This window comes from Crocodylus porosus, unplaced genomic scaffold (assembly GCF_001723895.1).
Source record: "Crocodylus porosus isolate Cpor-Errol unplaced genomic scaffold, CroPor_comp1, whole genome shotgun sequence".
Classification (NCBI taxonomy): Eukaryota; Metazoa; Chordata; order Crocodylia; family Crocodylidae; genus Crocodylus; species Crocodylus porosus.
In genome coordinates, this window is record NW_017728909.1 from 30,545,732 (window position 1) to 30,566,030 (window position 20,299).

At 44.5% G+C, this 20,299-nt stretch overlaps 1 protein-coding gene across 1 annotated transcript in view; it reads left to right on the plus strand.

Annotated features, from left to right (window-relative positions):
• Nucleotides 1–20,299, plus strand: part of NNT (nicotinamide nucleotide transhydrogenase) — a 68,492-nt gene that overhangs the window by 24,341 nt on the left and 23,852 nt on the right. Inside the window, exons 9-17 of the mRNA XM_019532029.1 lie at nt 5,866–6,057; nt 7,778–7,931; nt 10,498–10,659; nt 11,426–11,536; nt 12,427–12,572; nt 15,236–15,431; nt 16,040–16,273; nt 17,473–17,633; nt 19,634–19,813. Coding sequence (XP_019387574.1) covers nt 5,866–6,057; nt 7,778–7,931; nt 10,498–10,659; nt 11,426–11,536; nt 12,427–12,572; nt 15,236–15,431; nt 16,040–16,273; nt 17,473–17,633; nt 19,634–19,813 — 1,536 coding nt within the window. The remainder of the gene's footprint in view (nt 1–5,865; nt 6,058–7,777; nt 7,932–10,497; nt 10,660–11,425; nt 11,537–12,426; nt 12,573–15,235; nt 15,432–16,039; nt 16,274–17,472; nt 17,634–19,633; nt 19,814–20,299) is intronic.

A 20,299-nucleotide genomic window follows, 5' to 3' on the forward strand; every position in this document is an offset into this window, starting at 1 on the left:
TGCCCAGTCGTGGGACGAATCCCACCACGTTTCTGTTAGCCCTATGACATCTGGGTTTGAACTAGCTATTCTGAGGGTGAGTTCCTCCTGTTTATTCCCCATACTGCGAGCATTGGTATATAGGCATTTAAAGCCTTGCAAGACTGTGTGCGCCACCCCCTGTTTAGGGAGACTGTCTGGACCCCTGTTTCTTACCTTAGCACTCCTTGACTTTGTCACCTGTCTTGCTTGGGTGAATTTAAAGTGAATAAATAAAATGGTCACAGTGACAAGGTTTTAGACTTAATAGGTACTGTTCTCTGATTCTTTGATGTGACAGGAAACTGTTTTTTTTTCTTGTCCATATTTAACTAACAGTGTTTTGTGGATGCTTAATTCAAAAAGGGTAAATCCTACAAGTAACTACATTTGTCTTACTGCTTAGGTTTAGAAATCATTAATTTTCTTAAATATTGTGTTACTTTTTAAAAAGTAGAAGAAAATATTCTGGTCCTGACAGTAGCAGTTAGAATTTACATCTTGTAGCAGGACGCTGTGATGTGCATGCTCCTTTGAGAGAGCAGGCAGCCTGAGAGGCTGCTCGCAGGTGGCAGAGGGCAGCTAATGAGGAACTCGCATGACCGGAAGAGGGTCATTTTGGAGCTCATAGAATCAATGAATCGGAAGGGACCTAGACAGATCATCTAGTCTGACCCCGTGCCATGGGCAGGAAGCACTGGGGCTGGGAGGGGTTATAAGACCCCAGCCAGGTGTCTATCCAGTCTCCTCTTGAAGATTTCCAGGGAAGGTGAGAGCACCACGTCTCTGGGAAGCCTATTCCAGGCTCTGGCCACCCTTACCGTGAAGTAGTTCATCCTAATATCTAACCTAAACCTATCCTCCCTCAGCTTGTGGCCATTGTTCCTAGTGACTCCAAGGGGGGCCCTGGTGAACAGACTTTTCCCTGAGTCCCTGCTGCTTTCCCTTGATAAGGTTGTAGGCAGCCACAAGATCCCCCCCTCAGTCTCCTCTTGTGGAGACTGAAGTGATTGAGGTCCCTCAGCCTCTTCTCATAGGGCTGGCCACGGAGGCCCTCAACCATATGAGTGGCCCTCCTCTGGACCTTCTCCAGGTTCTCCATGTCCTTCTTGAAGTGTGGCGCCCAGAACTGGGCATAGTTCTCCAGCCGCAGCCTGACCAGCGCCGCATGGAGGGGAGCAAGACCTCTCTGGACCTGTTAGTGATGCCCCTGTTGATGCAGGACAGGGTGCGGTTGGCTCTGCCTATTGGTTCGTCGTATTGGTGACTCGTATTCATCCTGGAGTCAGTCCTGACTCCAAGATCCCTCTCTGCCTCTGTGCTGCCGAGTGAGTCAGCCCCTAACCTATAACCATAATGCTGGTTACCTCTTCCCAGGTGCAGCACCCTGCACTTGTCCTTGTTGAATCACATCCTGTTCAGATCCGCCCACTTCTCCAACCTATCCAGGTCTGCCTGGATGCAGCCCCTGCCTGCTGGTATATTCACTTTACTCCACAGCCTGGTGTCATCAGTGAACTTGAACAGGGTGCTCTCCACACCCTCGTCCAGGTTGCTAATGAAGATGTTGAACAGCACCAGCCCAAGGACCAAGCCCTGGGGGACTCCGCTGCCCACACCCTCCGAGAGCGACATCGACCCGTCCACCACCACCCTCTGGGTGCGCCTCTGGAGCCAGTTTGCCACCCATATGACTGTGCATTCGTCAATGCTGCAGTCCCTCAGCTTGCCCGCCAGAATTGGGTGGGACACTGTGGTTACCCCTCAACCTCACTTCCCCTCCAGGGCTCTCACAAATGTGGCCCTTAATAATTTTTTCAAAGACCTTCCCCAGGATAGAAGTGAGGCTGACTGGCCTGTAGTTGCCAGGCTCTTCCTTCCTCCCCTTCTTGAAAATAGGGACCACGCTGGCACTTTTCCAGTCCTCAGGGACTTGGCCCGAGCACCAGGAATCCTCAAACAGCCATGCCAATGGCTCCGCGATGACACCAGTCGATTCCCTCAGCACCCGCGGATGAAGGTCATCTGGGCCTGCTGACTTGGATATATCTAAGCCCTCCAGGTAATCCTTAACTAGGTCTGAACTAACAGTTGGGGGACTTGCATCCTTCCTGGGCCTCTCTACACTGTTACCCCATTGTCAGCAGACAGGAACACGGAGGCAAAGAACTTGTTTGAAGAGTTCTGCCTTCTCTCACGTGTCTATCACCAACTGCCCTGCCCTGCCTCGTAGGGGTCCAATGTTACCCCAAGACTTCTTCTTGCTACCTATATACTTGAAGAAGGACTTTTTGTTATCCTTAATCCCAGGAGCTAATCTAAGCTCCAGTGCTGCTTTAGCCTTCCTTACTAAATCCCTACAAGCTCAAGTCAGGGAGGTGTACTCCTCCTTTGTCCCTGCCCCTGCTTCCACCGCCAGTATGCTTTTTTCTTTGCCCTCAGGCCAGCCTGGATATCTGTGCTCAGCCATGAAGGTTTCTTAGACCCTTTTTCTGCCTTCCTGCACAGCATCCTGTTGTGTCCTGAGGATAGCCTCCTTGAGGAAGGACCACCTTTCCTGGACCCCCATACTAGCTACCCCCTGGGCTCCGAGTGCCTCCCTGACTACTGCCCTGAGCACATCGAAGTTGGCTTTCCTAAAGTCAAGCATTTGCGCTGTTCTAGTTACCCTCCCCACCTTTCTCTGAATAGCAAACTGGATCATTTCATGATGACTTTTCCTTAGCCTCCCCTGTACTAGCACTTTCCCCACCAGGTCGTCCCCACAGGCTAACACCAGATCCAGTATGGCGTTTTCCCTAGTGGGGAGATGTACCTCCTGCACGAGGTGTAGGTCCTGTACGCACGTCAGGAACCTTGGTGAGTGGCTAGACCTGGCCGACTTCTCCTCCCAGTTGATGTCAGGGTAATTCATATCTCCCATGACCACAACATCCTTTGCACTCATGGCTTCCCCCAGCTGCCTGGAGAATTCCAGATCCAGCTCTTCTTCCTGATGATGTGGTGGCCTGTAGTAAACCCCTACCACCAGATCCCTCTTCCCCCCAGCCCTCCTTGAAGTTTGACCGACAGGGTCTTAGTTAAGCCTTCCTCTCGTCCCATATGGAAGGTAGAACTGGTATACTGTTCCCTAACATAGAGTGCAACCCTCTCCACCTTTTTTCCCCTTCCTATCTCTTGTAAACAACCTATAGCCCTCTATGTCTAATGCCCTGTCAAATGTTTCATCCCACCATGTCTCCACTAGGCCAGCCAGGTCAATTTTACTACTTGCAAGCAGGAGAGCAAGCATTAGTGAAGAGACGCCTTAATGCCCCCAAGGGAGCCCTGGACACCCCCACTTCCTGAGAGACTACTGGTCCCTTGGTATATACCTGAACTCTTACCTGGGCAGGTCCTACACCTGGTTGAGTTTTCTCTTGCTCCTGTGGATCCCCATCCCCCAACAAACTTAGTTTAAAGCTCACTGGAGGAGGTCAACTAGCCTGTAAGAAAACAAACGCTTACCTTTGGGGGAGAGATGGAGACCATCATGCCCCAGGACGCCCTTTGATCTGAAGTGCGGGTCTTTGTTCAGGAAGCCAAATCCAGCGTGACGACACCAACTCCAGAGGCACCAGTTCACCTCACGGACGCAGGCGCTCTGCCACTGATGGCTTCCACTAACGGGAAGTAGGGATAAAAAGACCACCTGGGCCCCCAACTCTTTAAGTTTGGCCCCCAGAACCACATAGTCATCCATGATCTGGTCCGGACTACTCTGGGCCGCATCATTGGTTCCCACATGGATGAGGACCATAGGATAGTAGTCAGAAGGCCGGATGAAGTCAGTGATCTTCCCTGTGATGTCCCCAGTCTTGGCTCCTGGGAGATGGTACACTTCTCTCATTGGGGTTCGTGTGGTGGATGGGTCCCTCTGTTCCTCTGAGGAGGGAGTCCCCTATGACGATGACCCGATGTCTCTTCCTCTGGGTCACTGGATGATGCTCAGTTGGTATGGATGCCGGCTTGCTGGATGAGAGCATGGCTTCCTCCCTACCTTCTTTCTCATGCCCAGCCTCCTCCAGCGCTGCTAGGGCCACATACCTGTTCCCCAATTGTAATGGGGTGACAGTTGATTCAGCTACGTGCCGCCTGTGATGCTGCCTGGCCCTGGAGGTGACCATCCTCCGTTTGCCTCCTGCAGACTCCTGGGTGGTGACAGCCTGAGGGGATGGGCCCTGCAGAGAGAGAAAGTACCCGTCAATCTCGTCCTCCACGGCCCTGATCCCCCGCAGCCTGCTCACCTCCACCTGGAGCTCTCTCACCTGCCCCTCCAGCACTGCAATCCTGGGACAGGTGAGAGAAGCCCCCGCCTCCACATCCCTCCATGGCCCCAGGGACCAAGCCAGGCAGCCCCCACAGGCAGGTGGCCCCACCTGCGTGGAAGCCTCACGGGTCCCCAGGCCAGGAGGCAGCCTTGGGGCAGGAGCCCTGGCTGCAATTCATGTGACAACTCCAATGCTCTCAGCCCCACTCAATTATCTGGAGACAACTGCTGCTGCTGCTGTGGGCTCTTTCGCTGCCTGTGACCTCTCGCGCAAGCCCCGACGCAAACTCTGGCATGCCCCTAAAGAGCGTGTCTGTTTGTGCTCCCTGTTCACGTGGCTCAGGAGCGCAGTTCCCGCCCGGTGCGGCTAAATAGGGTCAGGCGGGGAAAGAGCTATATAAACTCAGAGGCTGCACAGGTAATCGCTCCACGGCCACCGTGAAGTGAGGAGCTCCTGGCTGCAGGGCCCTTGAAGGGACCTGGATTTGGGGCTGAGCAACTCTGCAGGCCTGGGAATGGAGGCAGATGCCTTGGACTGTGAAAGATGGGGCTTACAGGCAAGTGGCCTTCATTTATGTTAAACCCTTAGAGGGATTGAGATGTCTTCTGGACAGGTAGTGTAGCCTTGGGGCAGGCTCCAGGCCTGTTGAGAAAACCATTAATCCAGGAGCCCTCAGACTGGGGCCCAGGCAGGAGCCTAGGAAAAGGCTGAAACCCAAAACAGAAGGTCCAAGAGTCCAAAAGTTGAGCTGGGCCAGTGTCCATGAGCCCAGACTGGGCCAAGCTGGACTAGAGTCCAGGAGCCCAGAGGAGGGGCTGTATTCGAGACCAGTTGCATCAGTGAGAACATCTGTGAGGTTTGGGGCGTGGTATAGGGGAGGTGAAGGAGCTGCACAATTTGCCCTTAAGGCTCTTGGTGCCCTACAGCAACCTAGTCAGACAGAGGAGGGACTTGCCATGCCTGAGGGCTGGATTGAGGCTAGTGGGGTCTCAGAAAAGACCCAGTGGGAATTTACTGGGATTAGGGCTCTCTCTAAGGTCTGTTGGCAGCCTCCCTGAATCAACTTTCAATATTTAAGAACAAGACATGGCAGGCGAGTAATCTAGGGCGAGCAGCATTTGAGTTTGAGCCAGGCAGGAGTGGTGAGGCCACTGGGGGGGGGCGTCAGTTTTTATGAAACTGAAATCTTTGTCTTCATAGGATTCTCCAAGTTAAATTACTTTGTTTCTATAGATTTAAATAATTAAACAAATACCTATGCATTTAGGCAGCCTATTGCTTTTCTAGGTGTTGTAACATTAGCAGGTTTAAAAGAACAAGTATGGAGGGTGGTGAGTACCTCAGTTATGCAGATAGTGAGTTACTGAAAAGCTCTTTTCCATTCCCTGTCTCCCCTGCTCCTCGCTCTGGGAATATGTTCTGAATCCCCATTGTAGTTTATTCTCTCCATCTCTCATGTGGTCCCTTTTAAGTAGTCCAGACTTTCTTCCTCTGGGATCTGAAGCTGAATGTTTAATTTTTCATTTGAATTTTTTAGGGGGTTACACACATAGGCTACACAGACCTTCCAAGCAGAATGGCTACCCAGGCCAGTACTCTGTACTCCAACAACATCGTCAAACTTTTGAAGGCCATAAGCCCTGACAAAGAAAACTTCCACTATGATGTGAAGCATGAATTTGACTATGGCACAATGGACCATGTTACTAGAGGAACTGTAGTAATGAAGGTAAGTCAATATGCTGTGTCTTAAGTTATAGAGCTGGGGTGAGCAAAATATGGTCTGCAGGTCAGATGCAGTCTACCAACTGATTGTATCTGGTCAGTGACTGCAGAGTCATAGAATCTGGCCCATAGGGAGCCAGCAGTTCCAGCTGCTGTGTTATGCCAGGCAGGCAGACATGTCCTGGCCTGGTCCTCTACAGCTTACACTAGTTCCTGCCCCATGTGCCAGAAACAGCCTTGGATGCATGCTGGCATTAGATGTGGATGCTGCCTCTAGGTTTCTGTTGTGGATCTGGGTGACTACCTGGGACTGCAGCTGACATACTGATGCAGCAGCAGTAGCTGTGGACCTGGGAGGATGCCCCAGTCCTCAGCAGGAACCAGCTGCCTGTGTCTGCAGCTGATGCTGGTGCCCTTCTGGTACTGCTTCTGGCATGTGAGCTGTGGGGCCATGCTAGAGATGTGAGAGTTGGAGTGGGGGGAAGGGTGATAGGGGTCAGGGGGGAAACAGAGAGAGGTGGTCTTGTTCATGATCAATGGTGGCGACTGGTACTGGACTAAAGCAGGGCGCACTCACTGCTTCCAGAGTCCCTTTGGCTGGGGATGGCCCAAGCCTGTGGGATGGCAGTGGAAGGAGCTGCAGGACAGCCTAGGTGCAGGCTCTGGGCAGCACAGACAGAAGGGCTCCAGAAGCAGCATGCATACTCTCTGCTAGGTTCTGCTTTTGCCTGGTGCCCAGCACCAGCTGCTGCTGCTCATCGTGGGCAGGGCTGCCTTTATCTCTCCCCTTTCCCTTTCCCTGTACCCGCTACCAACTGTCCCATACCTCTCAACTACAAGAGAGCAGAAAAGAGCTGGATAAAATCTGTTTTGAGGAATTAAAATTATATTAGAACAAAGGTGTCAAACTGGCCCTGGACTAGATCCAAACCTTGTGGGCTTCTCCCAGGCAGGAGCCGTGGAGCCAGCAGCAGCTGTGATGGGTCTGGGTCTGGTTCTGGGTCCATGTTCAGGCAGAAGCATAAATCAGGGAATATGACAGCAATGGAGCAAGCAAGGGCTGTATGGGCACAGCCTTTACTCGCCCCCCTGCCTGTGATGGCCATGTCCATCAGGGTCCAGGGATCTCTAATTCTGCCGCAGGCCATGCTCCACTAGTTGTGTCTCAATTTCTGTAGTCTGCTGGACTAATAGTGGGCTGACTGGAATGGTTCAACATTGCTATATTAGGACTCTAGTTAGGCTAATTGCTTAGGAACCTGTAGGTGCAGTTTCTGTCAGAGCATCCTTTATTTTTACATTGCATTTTAATAAAATCAAGTAGAACCCTTTCAACCCAAGTTTTAGTGAAGGTGGTGAGAGGCAACCTGATGGAAACCTGATGGCCTGAATTATGCAGAGAACAAATACAATATGGTCATTTTCTCTTCCTGGTCTAGTTAATAGACCTTTCTGCTCAAGCAGAGATGTCATTTGTGCTTGGTGGCTTTGTAATATATCTCTTGGTCCACTGCACCCCAAAACAAGGCCAGGAATGAATTTCTTCATATTCAGTTTCAGCTGGAAAGGTGAAATTATATGCACTCATATTTTTGTCCTAAAAGACAAGTCAGTTAATATGGAAAATGCTTCAGATAATCTGTCTATACCATTTTTGAAGAATAAGAAATGACCATCCATTTGATTTACCAAAGGTAATTTTAACTTGATTTTTTTCCCATCAGGATGGCAGGCTGATTTTTCCAGCACCTCCGCCAAAGAGCATTCCTCAAGGAGCCCCTGTGAAACAGAAGACTGTGGCTGAGTTGGAAGCTGAAAAAGCAGCCACTGTTACACCGTTCAGAAAAACTATGACTACAGCCAGTGCATACACTGCAGGTAAGAGACCTATTGAAGTTACCTACCCTTGGGTGGCACTGGAGAGTCAGTCAGAGTATGACTTTTGTCATTCCTTTTACTAACTGGTTGTAAGTGTATGGGGAGAGGGAAGGGCTAATTAGTTGATTTACGACTCCTACTGCAAAAACTCTAATGCAATAATTGTCTTCTGGAGAAAAAACTTGAGGAATACCTGAAGAAATGCAGGTATTTCGGGGTATGGACAGATGCATGTGTTCCAATCAGTTGTTTTTTTTTAAGGACTTGTAATTTTTAGCACTTTAGTAGAGTACAGCTGTACATCTACCTCTCAGCTAAAGTAATTACTATGTAGCATTTCAGAGGAATCTGTTTCATTCAGGGTTAGTTTTTATTAGAGTCTGGTTCAATATCTAGCTCTATAACACTGTCTCATGTCTCCTCCATTTTTATAGTGGTTTGAAGTTGTATAAAGCACTCTGTTTCATCTGTCCATGCCTTCAGATAGTCCAAAATCATTTGGCAAACAGATGTATATGTATGTTTGGCTTTCTTCATTAAGGATTTGTGAAATATTCTGCTTTCTGTGAGAGCAATTGAAGGACCTGTGAATTGGGGAAATCAGTTATGTGGTAGCATTTTGTCATACTTTTATTGGAAAATAAGAGCACCTATACAGGTGTCGGATGTCTGCTCTGATGTGTTTTAATTAGTATGTGTTGGAGCAGATTTGATTAATTGAGTCTGCTGGAGCTTGCTAATTAGCATGCTCCAGCAGCCTCCACATCACGTGTATTCAGTGTCCTCACACTTCAGATCTGGCAACAGGGACACTTTAGTTAAAGCTTGTCAAATGAGCTTTAGTCAAACCATCCCTACCACCTTTTGAAGTGTGGGACACTGAATACACATGACACTGCTGGCATTTTTAATTTAGAGTGGATCTGAGAGCCTCTCTAAGGACCCACCTCCACCCCTGAGGAGACAATTTGCCCACCAGTTTGGCTAAGTATGGGGAGCAAGGATTGGTCCGTGACAAATCAGCAACAGATAATAAGTGTAGCTAGTAATCCTTTAAATTCTTTTGTGTGCGTCAGTATCGTATGTGAGGCTATTAAGTACGTTTTAATCGCTACTTCTGTTTTAGTTTCTCTCTTCCAGACTCTTGGTTTAAGTATTGCAGCAACATTTCAGTAGGATTAAGGGCACTCTTATCTAGTTCTTGGACTAATTGGAATAGAAGAAAGAATATATTCAGAGCTTTTGGTCACGTATAGCAAAAATGTATAAGATCATGTTTTATTAATAAAAACATCACTTGCAGAATCGCAGGTCTGATACCAAGGTCATGCTCAAAGCTGTATTTGTTTTAACTTGGTGCTGAATTCCTGTTGTACAGAGTTAAAAGCTGTAGTTGTGCTTGTAGTATGAACAATAGATATATTATGCAATGAACTCCACCCAAAAGGTGCACTGACAGAGATGTTTAAAAACTACTGGATTTGCCAAAGTAGTCCTTGAGTAGGACTCTAATTAGTCTAATTGCTCACAGGGGATCCTTGCTAACTCCTGGGTTAATGATCTACTCACCAGGGAGTCATCAGGTAGGTTTTATTATTCTAGGGAGAGGACCATTATGAGGTACTGGATAACTGTTTAAACTGAGTCCTGTTGAGACTGACTCGGTGTGCTTTCAGTGTTACTGGCTATCAGTTCCCAGACAGTCATTCTCCCTTTCCTTCATAATCCTAATTTGTGTCTTAGCATTAGGAGGAAGCTGCCGAATCATGGCCCTCTGTCTGCTCCCTTGGCACATGTATCTGTTGGGCTTCTATTCATCTTGCTAATTGTTAATCAGTAATTTTTCTTAGATCATTAGTATTGCATGCTATGTGCTACCATCACAGTCACTAATTTGTCAGCAAAACAAAGGTTACATAGCCCATACTACTTTCTGCTCACGGTGTAACTAATAATTGTCTCCCAAAATGTCTCTTCTGTTGTATGTTTCATCCAGTCATACAGGGAGGGAGGTCCCCTTGTTTGACTGTAGGGATCTCCAGTGTTAAATGGTATTGCTTAAGTTAATACTTGGTCACAATTTTCCTGTGCAGTTTATCTTGACATTTTATATCCTGAGTGGAGTGTACTGGGCTGACCTTTACAAATAAATAAAAGGTGTTGCTATGCTGAGCAGGTTAATTCTGGAAGTGCTGAGACTTCCACACACGGACTCCCCAGTTCAATACTGAGCTATTTTTAATGGAGTCTAAGTATCCTAGTCTCTAACTTGATTTTAGGAATGGCATAATCTTGGCAATGCCTGTGTCCTACTTGTTTGTCGAACGTAAAGTGCTGTGTTGACAAATGAATGAAAAATACCATGATAATGGGATTTTGAACCTCTTGCATTATTACCATGGTTATTGTAGTACTCAGGTCTGAAAGGTACTCAGTTGGGTGCCTTATGGAAAAAGCACTGGGCATGAGGGATGTCATGACCTCATTTAAGTATTCAGGGCAGACTTTTAATATAAGGAACCGTTCTGAAATAATTCTAATACTTTTGAAATTTGTCATTCTTTAGGTCTGGCTAGCTTGTTGGGTTTGGGCATCGCAGCTCCTAATTCTGCGTTCACTCAGATGGTGACAACATTTGGCTTAGCTGGAATAGTAGGGTACCACACAGTCTGGGGTGTGACTCCTGCTCTTCATTCTCCACTCATGTCTGTGACTAATGCCATCTCAGGTAGGTGGCTGCTTTGTACCTACTCATATACTGTGTAAAGGAGATACGGGACACAGCTGTGGTATCTTATTTGAGCTTTTGGGTGAACATACATACGGTGCCAAGGAACTCTCGTTGGCTTGGTACTAGCTGAATATTTTGCCATAGATAGTAAAATACATCGGACAGTAGGGCTGGAAGGTACCCTGCAAGGTCACCCCCTGTTCAAGGCAAGATCATCCTGACATAAACCATCCAAACCAAGTGTCTGTCCAACCTCCTCTTGAAGATGACAGACTTCTTGGTGCTTCTAGCTCCTGGTAGGCTCTTCAAAGAGAGATGGTTACAAACCTATACATTGTATTGCACCTTCTTAAACTTTTAAAGCATAATGCTTAAACCCAACACTTGCATCTTATCTCAGATATCGCAGCCTTCTCTCTGCATTTCATACTTCTCCCCTCCAAAATACTGCCACTAAAATCATCCCCCTGCCCCTCCAGCATCACATCTCACTGCTTTCTGTGCCATCTGTATCACACTCCTTTTCCTCTCAGTCTCATCTCCAACACACTATGCAGTTCTCCCCTTTCGGCATCTGTGGTTTCATGTCTTCCTGCTGTCTTGTCCCTGTTTCTCTTTTCTTTGGCTTAATATACAGTAATGGTTAGTGTGTTGGCCAAAAATGTAATCAAGTGGGTTGTGTAGTTTCTTGAATCAGAACTTGCTGCTTATTATAGAATGTGAGTGTATTCAAGTCACTGACTTTACCATTCTCTTTCAATAGGATTGACTGCAGTTGGTGGGCTGGTGCTGATGGGAGGAGGCTGCTTGCCTGAGAATACTCCTCAGGGTCTGGCAGTGCTTTCTGCCTTTGTGTCTTCTGTCAACATTGCAGGTAGGAACTGGTTAGCTGTCTGTGAACATGAGTCCACACGCACTAACCATAGTTTACCCATGTCTTCCATCTTCCCTTTGGTGTGAATTTATAGGATATTAAATGGGTCTGGACTGGGATCTAGAAGCTTCCCTCGTTTAAAAAACCAAACTTTTATGGTTGTTGAAAATTCCTTTTTTGGTTAGCATGTTTTATGCTGTGCCTTCCTTCTGGAGAAACTCTTAGGGTACGAACTGTTTTTATAATATATTAAGGTATAAGACAAGAATAAATAAATTTCAGTGGTGGCCACTGAATCTACAAAATACCCATACATTAAAATTCCATAAATTAAAATAATAAATGTGGTGTTAAAGGATGCCAGATTTCTATGAAGGTTCTTCTTGCAGAAGAGAAGAGAGCATAACAATCCTATTCTGTCTTCCTAGCCCCATTGCTGATAGGTGACTAACCACAGGGCTTAAGGTATTGGCAGCAGAGATGGAGGATGCCTGCTGTAGGATTTCTGTTGGAAACTCATGGAGGAGTTAGGGAGTTCCCCGCCCTACTATGAAAAGAGTGATTTGTCATAAGTGTGGGTGATGAGGTTGTGGATGCTGTTGAGCAGATGGGAGTAGTAGTAGATGAACAAAATCCATGTCTCGTTACCTGTAAGCCTGTAAGTTCTTCCTCCTAGTTAGACTAGTTTTGTCCAAAAGAAAATAGCTGTAGCTCACATTAATTCCAGATATATGTCCACCTGCTGACTCTCTGGATTCCTAGTTTTTCAAACATCTTATTAAGGCTCTAACTTCTGTTTTAGTGGTTATAAGAATTAACCGAATGTTTTCTTAGTAGCTTCGTCTGGGCCTATCTTCAATTTTACTTTTTTGTGTGTTTTTTTTTGTAAGGTGGCTTCCTGGTTACGCAGAGAATGTTGGATATGTTCAAACGTCCAACTGACCCTCCTGAGTATAATTACCTGTACCTCCTGCCTGCTGGTGTGTTTGTAGGGGGTTATTCAGCAGCTCTGTATGGTGGCTATAACATTGAACAGGTAAGATCTTTCAGTTCCTCTGGTTTGCCCACAAGTCTTTCAGTAACAGGTCTGTTTTCTCATTTGGCAAATGGCTGTACAAGTTGTATGATGTTTGAGTTGCTTTGATCTAACATTCTTAAATAAACCTACAAAAGACAAGAAAAGGTTATATCCTGCTTTCACTCCCCTCTTGTTCCCAATAGTTTTTTGTTTGACCTCTAATACTACTTATAATTCATATAAATTTAGTAAAGATGACATGACTAAGGATCAAAACTGGGCAAACGAACAGGAAATGGCCGCCCTGACTTTTTTTGTGGATTTCTCAGTACCACTTTCCAATGGTCTGCATATGGAGCTTTGCCACAAGTCCAGGTGTGGAGTTTTTGGAGCGTTCTTCTGTCTTGTACTTGATCACTGCTACTGACAGTATCACATACTACTCCAATATTTATTTCATTTATGGGTTTTGGAAGGTGCAAACTACTTGTGGCTCTCAATAGCTGCTTATATCCAAAAAAACAAAGTCGTGAGTTAGTTCAAACATGTAACAATAAACCTTAGTCTTTGATTCATGTTTTTTTTAAAGGAAAATCAAAATGAGTTCCACTTTTTCTGGAAAGAGAAGAAATCCAACCACAGCTTTGTCTTGGGAATTTTAAGCAGCATTTTAAAAGCACCTGTTAGATTCAAACATGTTTTGTGCTGTTTAGTTTGGTGGATCCACTTAAGTGCCATTTTTCTTCCTTCTTGACAACAGGAGTCCATCATAGCCAAATACCAAAAATTTTTGCAATGTCCATTAGGACATTTACATTACAATGGGTGCAGCTACATGTGCATTTAAGGTGCTTTTCCTAATATGCATTTAAATTTAAATTTAGTACCTCCAATGTGAGGTCATTTATACATGTGCTTGGGGAGGTACTTTAATAAGAGCACCCGAAGCATTATGTGTATCAGTGTCCCTGCTCTTAAAAATGACATCTGGGCTGCTTTTAACTAAAGTTTTTCAAATGAGCTTTATTTAAAATGCCTCTGCCACCATTTTTCAATGTGGGGATGCTGATGCATGTGATGCTGGACTCTGCTGGAGTGTGGTAATTACTGTGCTCCAGCAGACTTGATTAATCAAGTCCTCACCAACACGTTGTAATTACAGTGCGTCAGAGCAGCCTCCCTGCTTGTGAAAGGCACCCTGAGGTACTAAACAAATATGCGTTAGGCTGTCTGAGTGTGCAGTAACCAATGCACACTATTTTTAAGTGACACTTGATGCACAGTAGCCTATTTTACTGTGCATTAGTGTAATTGCAGGGTTTTTTTATGTGATGTGGTAATGTGCAGCAAAACAGAATACTGCTTATTAAAGAGCACATGTAGACATGCCCAATGATACCAAAAATAATTATGGTTTGCTAAGGAAATTTGCTGATGGACTTCTCAAGAAGGGAAAACTTCTAGAAAACTGGTTCAACTTAAGGTCATAAAAAGCTGATTAATTAAGGTTGTAGAGCAAAATTCCTCAGAGTTGATTTATAAATATCACTCTTAAAATGGCCACAATTGCATTACAACAATGAAAGCCAGAAGAAAATCTTGTTTTGATTGGATTTGATCAGTATTAACAGGAAGTGTCACTTGTAAATCAAGGGAAGTGATTCTTCCACTCTATTCAGCACCCTGGAGTACTGTATCTAGTTTTGGGCCCCACACTTCAAGAAGGGTGTGGACAGATTGGAAAAAGGTCCAGCAGCACAGAAATGATAAAAAGCCCCAAATAGATGATTGAAGAGGACAGACTAAAAGAACTAGGGTTATTTAGCCTGGGAAAAAGACAACCAAGGAGAGGTTTGATAAGTCTTCAAATCCTTGAAGGGTGATTTTTTTTTTATAGAGAGGATGGAGATAAAATAGTCTGTCAGGGGTTTTCAGTCTTGTTTAGTTTAAGTACCCCTGGTGGCTGGACACCCAGTTGTGTGGGGTGGAGGGGAGAGCGTGCACCTGGACACTAAGCGGGGGAGGAGGCAGCAACGCTCTGTCCTCACCCTCCAGGAGGTGGGGCAGGACATGGAAGCTCACTGAGCTGGTGTGGTGGCAGCAGCTGCTGCATGCAAGATTCCTCACCCTGCAGAGGAGTGCTGCTGCCCTCACCCTGCCCTGGGCCTGCTCCTGGGAGGTGATGGCACTCCATCCCCGCTTGCCCACCCATATGTACCCCTAGGACCGTTCCAAGTACCCCCAGGGGTATGCGTACCCCTGGTTGACAACCTCTGGTCTATGTCGTTGTAGGGGACAGGACTAGGAGCAATATACTCAAGCAAGCAGCAGCAGAGGAAAGTTCGGCTGGGGATTAGGAGCAATTTTCTGACTGTGAAGGAGGTCAAGCATTGGAACAGCCTATCTAGGGAAACTGTGGAATCTCCATGTGCTTGGCAATTTTCAGGGGCAGATTAGATGGATGCTGGGCTAGGATGGTTTAGTCGGGGCTGATTCTTCCTTGAGCAGGGGACTGAACTAGATGACTTGGTGAGCTTCCTTCCAGCCCTACATCCCTATGATATTATGAACCACATGCACGCTACCTACAATTTATCATTTCTGTAAAGATCAAAGATTTTGAATAAATAGTGCACACAAATAAATTCAGGCACATAATATATCTTTTTATTATTTTAAAGATGATGTATCTGGGCTCAGGCTTGTGCTGTGTTGGTGCTTTGGCTGGTCTGTCCACCCAAGGAACTGCTCGCCTTGGTAATGCTTTGGGTATGATAGGTGTTGCTGGAGGTTTGGTGGCTACTCTGGGAGGCCTTAAGCCATCGCCCGAACTGTTGGCTCAGATGTCAGGTGCAATGACCCTTGGTGGCACTATAGGTGAGTGCAATACAATGACAATACCATTTAAAAAAAAATTGCTTTATAATACAGAATATTTTACAAATGACAGCCTAACTTAACAGCTTGACTAACTTGTGGTTAGATTCAATTGCTAACATTTTCTTGCAATAAAGTGTAGTTAAGATTAATAAATTAGCTATACAGTAGGACTGTATAGTGTTCCAAAAGTGGGATAAACATTATCATCTCCAGTAGCAGACTAAGAAACTGGAGACACAGCAGTTAAATGATTTACCCAAGATTACCTTGCAAATTAGTTTCTGACTGGTTATACTCAAATTTCCTGTTTTGGACCATTTAGAAAAGAATTTGGGCTTCAGTAGAAGCCTCATAGTTTATATACCGGTACATTATATAATGCAGACTTACTGGTTTTTCTTGCTTTTGGATGTCTCCTATAGATAAGGAGGGCTTTCAATTTAATGTTGCTAATGGCGTATTCCAAATGTAGAGATTATTATTATTTTTATTATTAATAATGATAATAATACAGCTTTCTCGATATACTGTGCGTCACACAATGGACAAGAATTGACAGCCTAGAATGACAGTATCTTGTAATATTTCCATTTTGTCTTCAACAGGTTTAACGATTGCTAAGCGCATCCAGATTTCTGACTTGCCTCAGCTGGTGGCTGCTTTTCACAGCTTGGTAGGTTTGGCAGCTGTACTCACCTGTGTGGCAGAGTACATGATTGAGTATCCCCATTTTGCTACAGATCCAGCTGCCAACCTCACCAAAATTGTGGCCTATCTGGGCACATACATTGGTGGTGTGACTTTCAGTGGTTCCCTTGTCGCATATGGAAAACTGCAAGGTGACTCTTCCATCTTAAGTATAAGATAACATTATTTCTCTCCTTTAGGTATTTTGATAAGTTTTCTTTGACTTTAGTGTATACTTCAACTGTGGAGAAATTCGGGGAAGAAAGGAAGCTCATGTTTTGCAAGAAATCTCTTGGATAAATGAAATTTGTTCTAGGCCAGTAATACTCAACCAGGGAGCTGCTTGAAAAGTGTCATGAGGTATGAGGTGATAAGTACAGGTTCAGGCTAGGGCATGGCTGGCTGATCATCCCACTGCCACTGCCTGGTCCCTCTACAGTAAATATATAAACTTTTGAAATTGGGTGACCTTCAGTTCACAAAAGTTATGGAGAGATGCCTCGAGTTCAGAAAGGTTGAGAACCACTGTTCTAGGTGTTGTAGGCCTAGAAGTATCAGACAATTAACCCTTTTCTAGCATTTACCTTTACTGAAAGGTAAATGCTAGAAAAACACATTCTGTCAATAGAAGAAAAGCAAACCTTCCCATACTGGCCATGAAACATTGACAGCAGTTCGGTAAAGACTTCTTGTGTGCCTGACTCAAGGTGGTATAACATTTCATCTGGATACAGTATTCTAGTTTTTAAAATGTACAGGCCATTAGTTTTGATGTCCTGAAAATGTCTTGTGTCTCCTTTGCTGCCACTGTGACGTCCTGCTGATGGGACCTTGTACACGATGTACCATGTTTCAGTATAAGGTGCTATCTTAATAAAATTGTTATACAAATGACATAAACATATTTCTTTACGCATGATTTTGACTAACTGACTTGGAAGTCTGGTTTTGTAGCAGAAGTCACCCTGTCGCTCCCTAATATTCTTAAGCAGCTATCATGTTTTATGTACTACCCAAAGACTTGGCCTTGTTTCCTAAGTAAAAATGATTAAATTAAAAAATATGTATATCCAAAGAGAGAAACTCATGGAGGGGTTATCTTCAAACACCTAAGAAAAGGTGTTTAAAGAATAAAAAGTTTTTTGAAAAGTGTTGTATTTGGCACTTCTACGTATCTGTTGTTGCATTCCAGATCATTGATTTGCAGTCAGTTCAAGGTCACAGTATTTTATTTTGTTTTTAAATGTAATTTTGTAAAGATGCATCATCTCTTAAGGGGTGTAAAAAAGAAAAAAAAAAGCTGTCACTCATATGTTTTGTCCTTTGAAGTTGATGGTATTCTTGATTCCAGGTATCCTCAACTCTGCCCCACTCCTCTTGCCTGGTCGGCACTTACTGAATGCTAGTTTACTGGCTGCCAGTGTTGGTGGATTGGTACCCTATATGATAGATCCTAGTTACACAACAGGACTTGCCTGTTTAGGCTCAGTGTCAGCACTCTCTGCTATCATGGTAAGTCCAGGCATCATACAGTTTGCAAAGATGAACTCTGAAGTGCAAATACTGCAAGTGTACATAGATTTCACTTTGTTATGCTGCATGCTGAAAGATATCCCCAGATAGCATGGGGGAACAAGAAGGGAAGTCGATGTGCATAACACTTGGCAAGTGTTTCTTTTTTCTATGCTCTGTTCTTCTGCCATTCCAATGCTCTATCAAATGCTTCTCAGATGCGTGATGCACCATGTACCCCTGCAAGCAGATAAAGCTCTGGTCTATAAGGACTCGCAGGTGTGGATTAATGTATACCTCTGTGAAGTGTGGCCTAGGAGACATGTTTCTAAAATGTAAAATACTGCTTTTTCCCCTAAACTACACTAAATATACTTTCTACCAGGTATACTGCCCAGCTATATACATGCATATTATATTCCAGGACATTCAAGATGAATGCGTTGGAATTGAGATGTGACACTTTAAAGGATCTGAAACTGAGCCCTGTACTTCACACATAGGTTTACTAAGTCTAGTCCTTGGAGGTAGGGGAGTTATCTTATAAGTGTGCTGAATTTCTCTGTTGATCTTGCAATTTTGGGTATGCAGCACCTAACATACTTCTCATAGCCTACTTTAACTTTATTTAAATTTAATTTTGTAGTTCACTGTTTTAAGCTAAGTATCATAGATGTGTAAAACGTTTTCAAGAAGAGATATAAAATGGACCAAGAGGAATTTGTTCAATGATACAGCAGATTTCTGGAGCTCCAGGTGTCTGCTCTTCATTTTTTCTCATTGGTCCCTCAAGAAGACAGTTTTTCTTTTTTGGAAATTTTAAACTTGCTGGGGTTTTTTGGGGGGAGGTGAGAGTGGAGAAGGGGTTAATAACCACTTCTATCTAAATCTGTGTTACAGACCTGTATGTACACTGAAAAGTATTTCATGAGATAAATTGGGCCCAAAAAATGGAAGACAGATAATTGGACCAGACAGACTGTGATAGTTGGAATTCTAATTTCAGATGCTGGCAGAAGAGGTGTAACATCGTGGTACCTGAAGAATAGGCCAGTGATATAGTAGTCCTAAAGTTTAGCCAAAGGAAAGAGGTAGTGGCACGGAATTGCAGAGCTTCTTTATAATGATTCCTTTCTATAACGCCGCTAAGAAGCTTCTGTTTCTTTATATCCTGTGTTGCCTCAGATGGAGATTAAGTGCATTTTAATTGTTCTTTGCTATCTACCGAGATTCCTTACCTTGATGACAGTATGTAAAATACTTCTATTAGCAATGAATTGCAGTGGCGGGCAGGGGGGAACGGGAAGGGGTTAAGCAGGGTTAGAACCAGAACCACAGCAGCTGCCTGCCCCTATCCCCTTGAATCCAAGGGGGGGGGGGGTGTTTCCCCCATGCTAAATTGGGGGTGGAGAAAGGAATCTTGTCCTGGATTTGAGTAAATATGGTCATTTTGAAAAAAGGCTTTTTTATTGCAAATATGATTTCTTAAAATTCTCCTCTTCTTTTTGGTGTGATAAATTGGACTTTTAAAATACTCATTTCAAAGTGAATGTCTCAATTAAAGTTTTGAGAGCTTGATGGACAGAATGCATTGGATAACTGAATGCATCCAGTTTAAAACTTACCCTGCATGCCCATTCATTTCAGATTTTGTTGTTGTTGTTTACCCTGATTTCTGCCATGATTAAGGGTGCTGCAAAGATTTAACTGCACGAGTACTGTTACTTTTGAGTTTATGGAATTTGTAAATAAAAATGTGCTTACACAAGTGTAGAACTGGGACTTTATTTATGAATGTCATGTGTTTTGCTCTCCAGTCTTCAGACAAAAATGGTCACATCCTATACTTCCAGTGCTCATTAATAAGCTTTCAATAGATGATGCTTGTGTTTATGGATCAAACCACTTTGGTTTCTGCAACAAAACTGACCTCTCTGCATATTGGACAAAATGTTTACCTTATGTTGGAATTTGTCTCCTTTCTTGTCTTTCATTTTTAGGGCGTTACTTTAACAGCAGCTATTGGAGGTGCAGACATGCCTGTTGTTATTACTGTACTGAACAGTTATTCTGGGTGGGCTCTCTGTGCTGAGGGCTTCCTGCTCAACAACAACTTGCTGACCATTGTTGGGGCTCTGATTGGGTCCTCTGGTGCCATCCTCTCTTACATCATGTGTGTGGTAAGAAGGAAATGGATATCTCTGTTCATCCTTTGTAAAGTTGCATCTCAGAATATTGGGAAAGCAAACTTGGAATCTGCACGGGGTTGATACTGGGGTAGGAAACAAAACTACTGTGTCCTGTTATGCCATTCAGAAACTAGGAACTTTCTTTAATGTCTTCGGTAAACCTATGACAGCAGAATTACATCCATGATAAATATTAAAAGTGCGTAATTTATTTTGCTTCCATGAAATATTTCTCTTCATGGTCCTGATTCAGCAGCTCAACCCTGTTTAGCGCACACATTTATGCACGTGCCTAATTCCAGCTGACTCGTGAAAATTTAAGAGCATGTTTAAATGAAGAATACACCCTTATAGGAAATGCTTCAGCATACCCTTACAACACCTTGAATGTACATGATACCAAACCCAGTGAAATTAGTGAGAGGCCTTCAGTTACTTCTAAATGGCTCTTAGGATCTGATATTAAGTGAGCGTGAC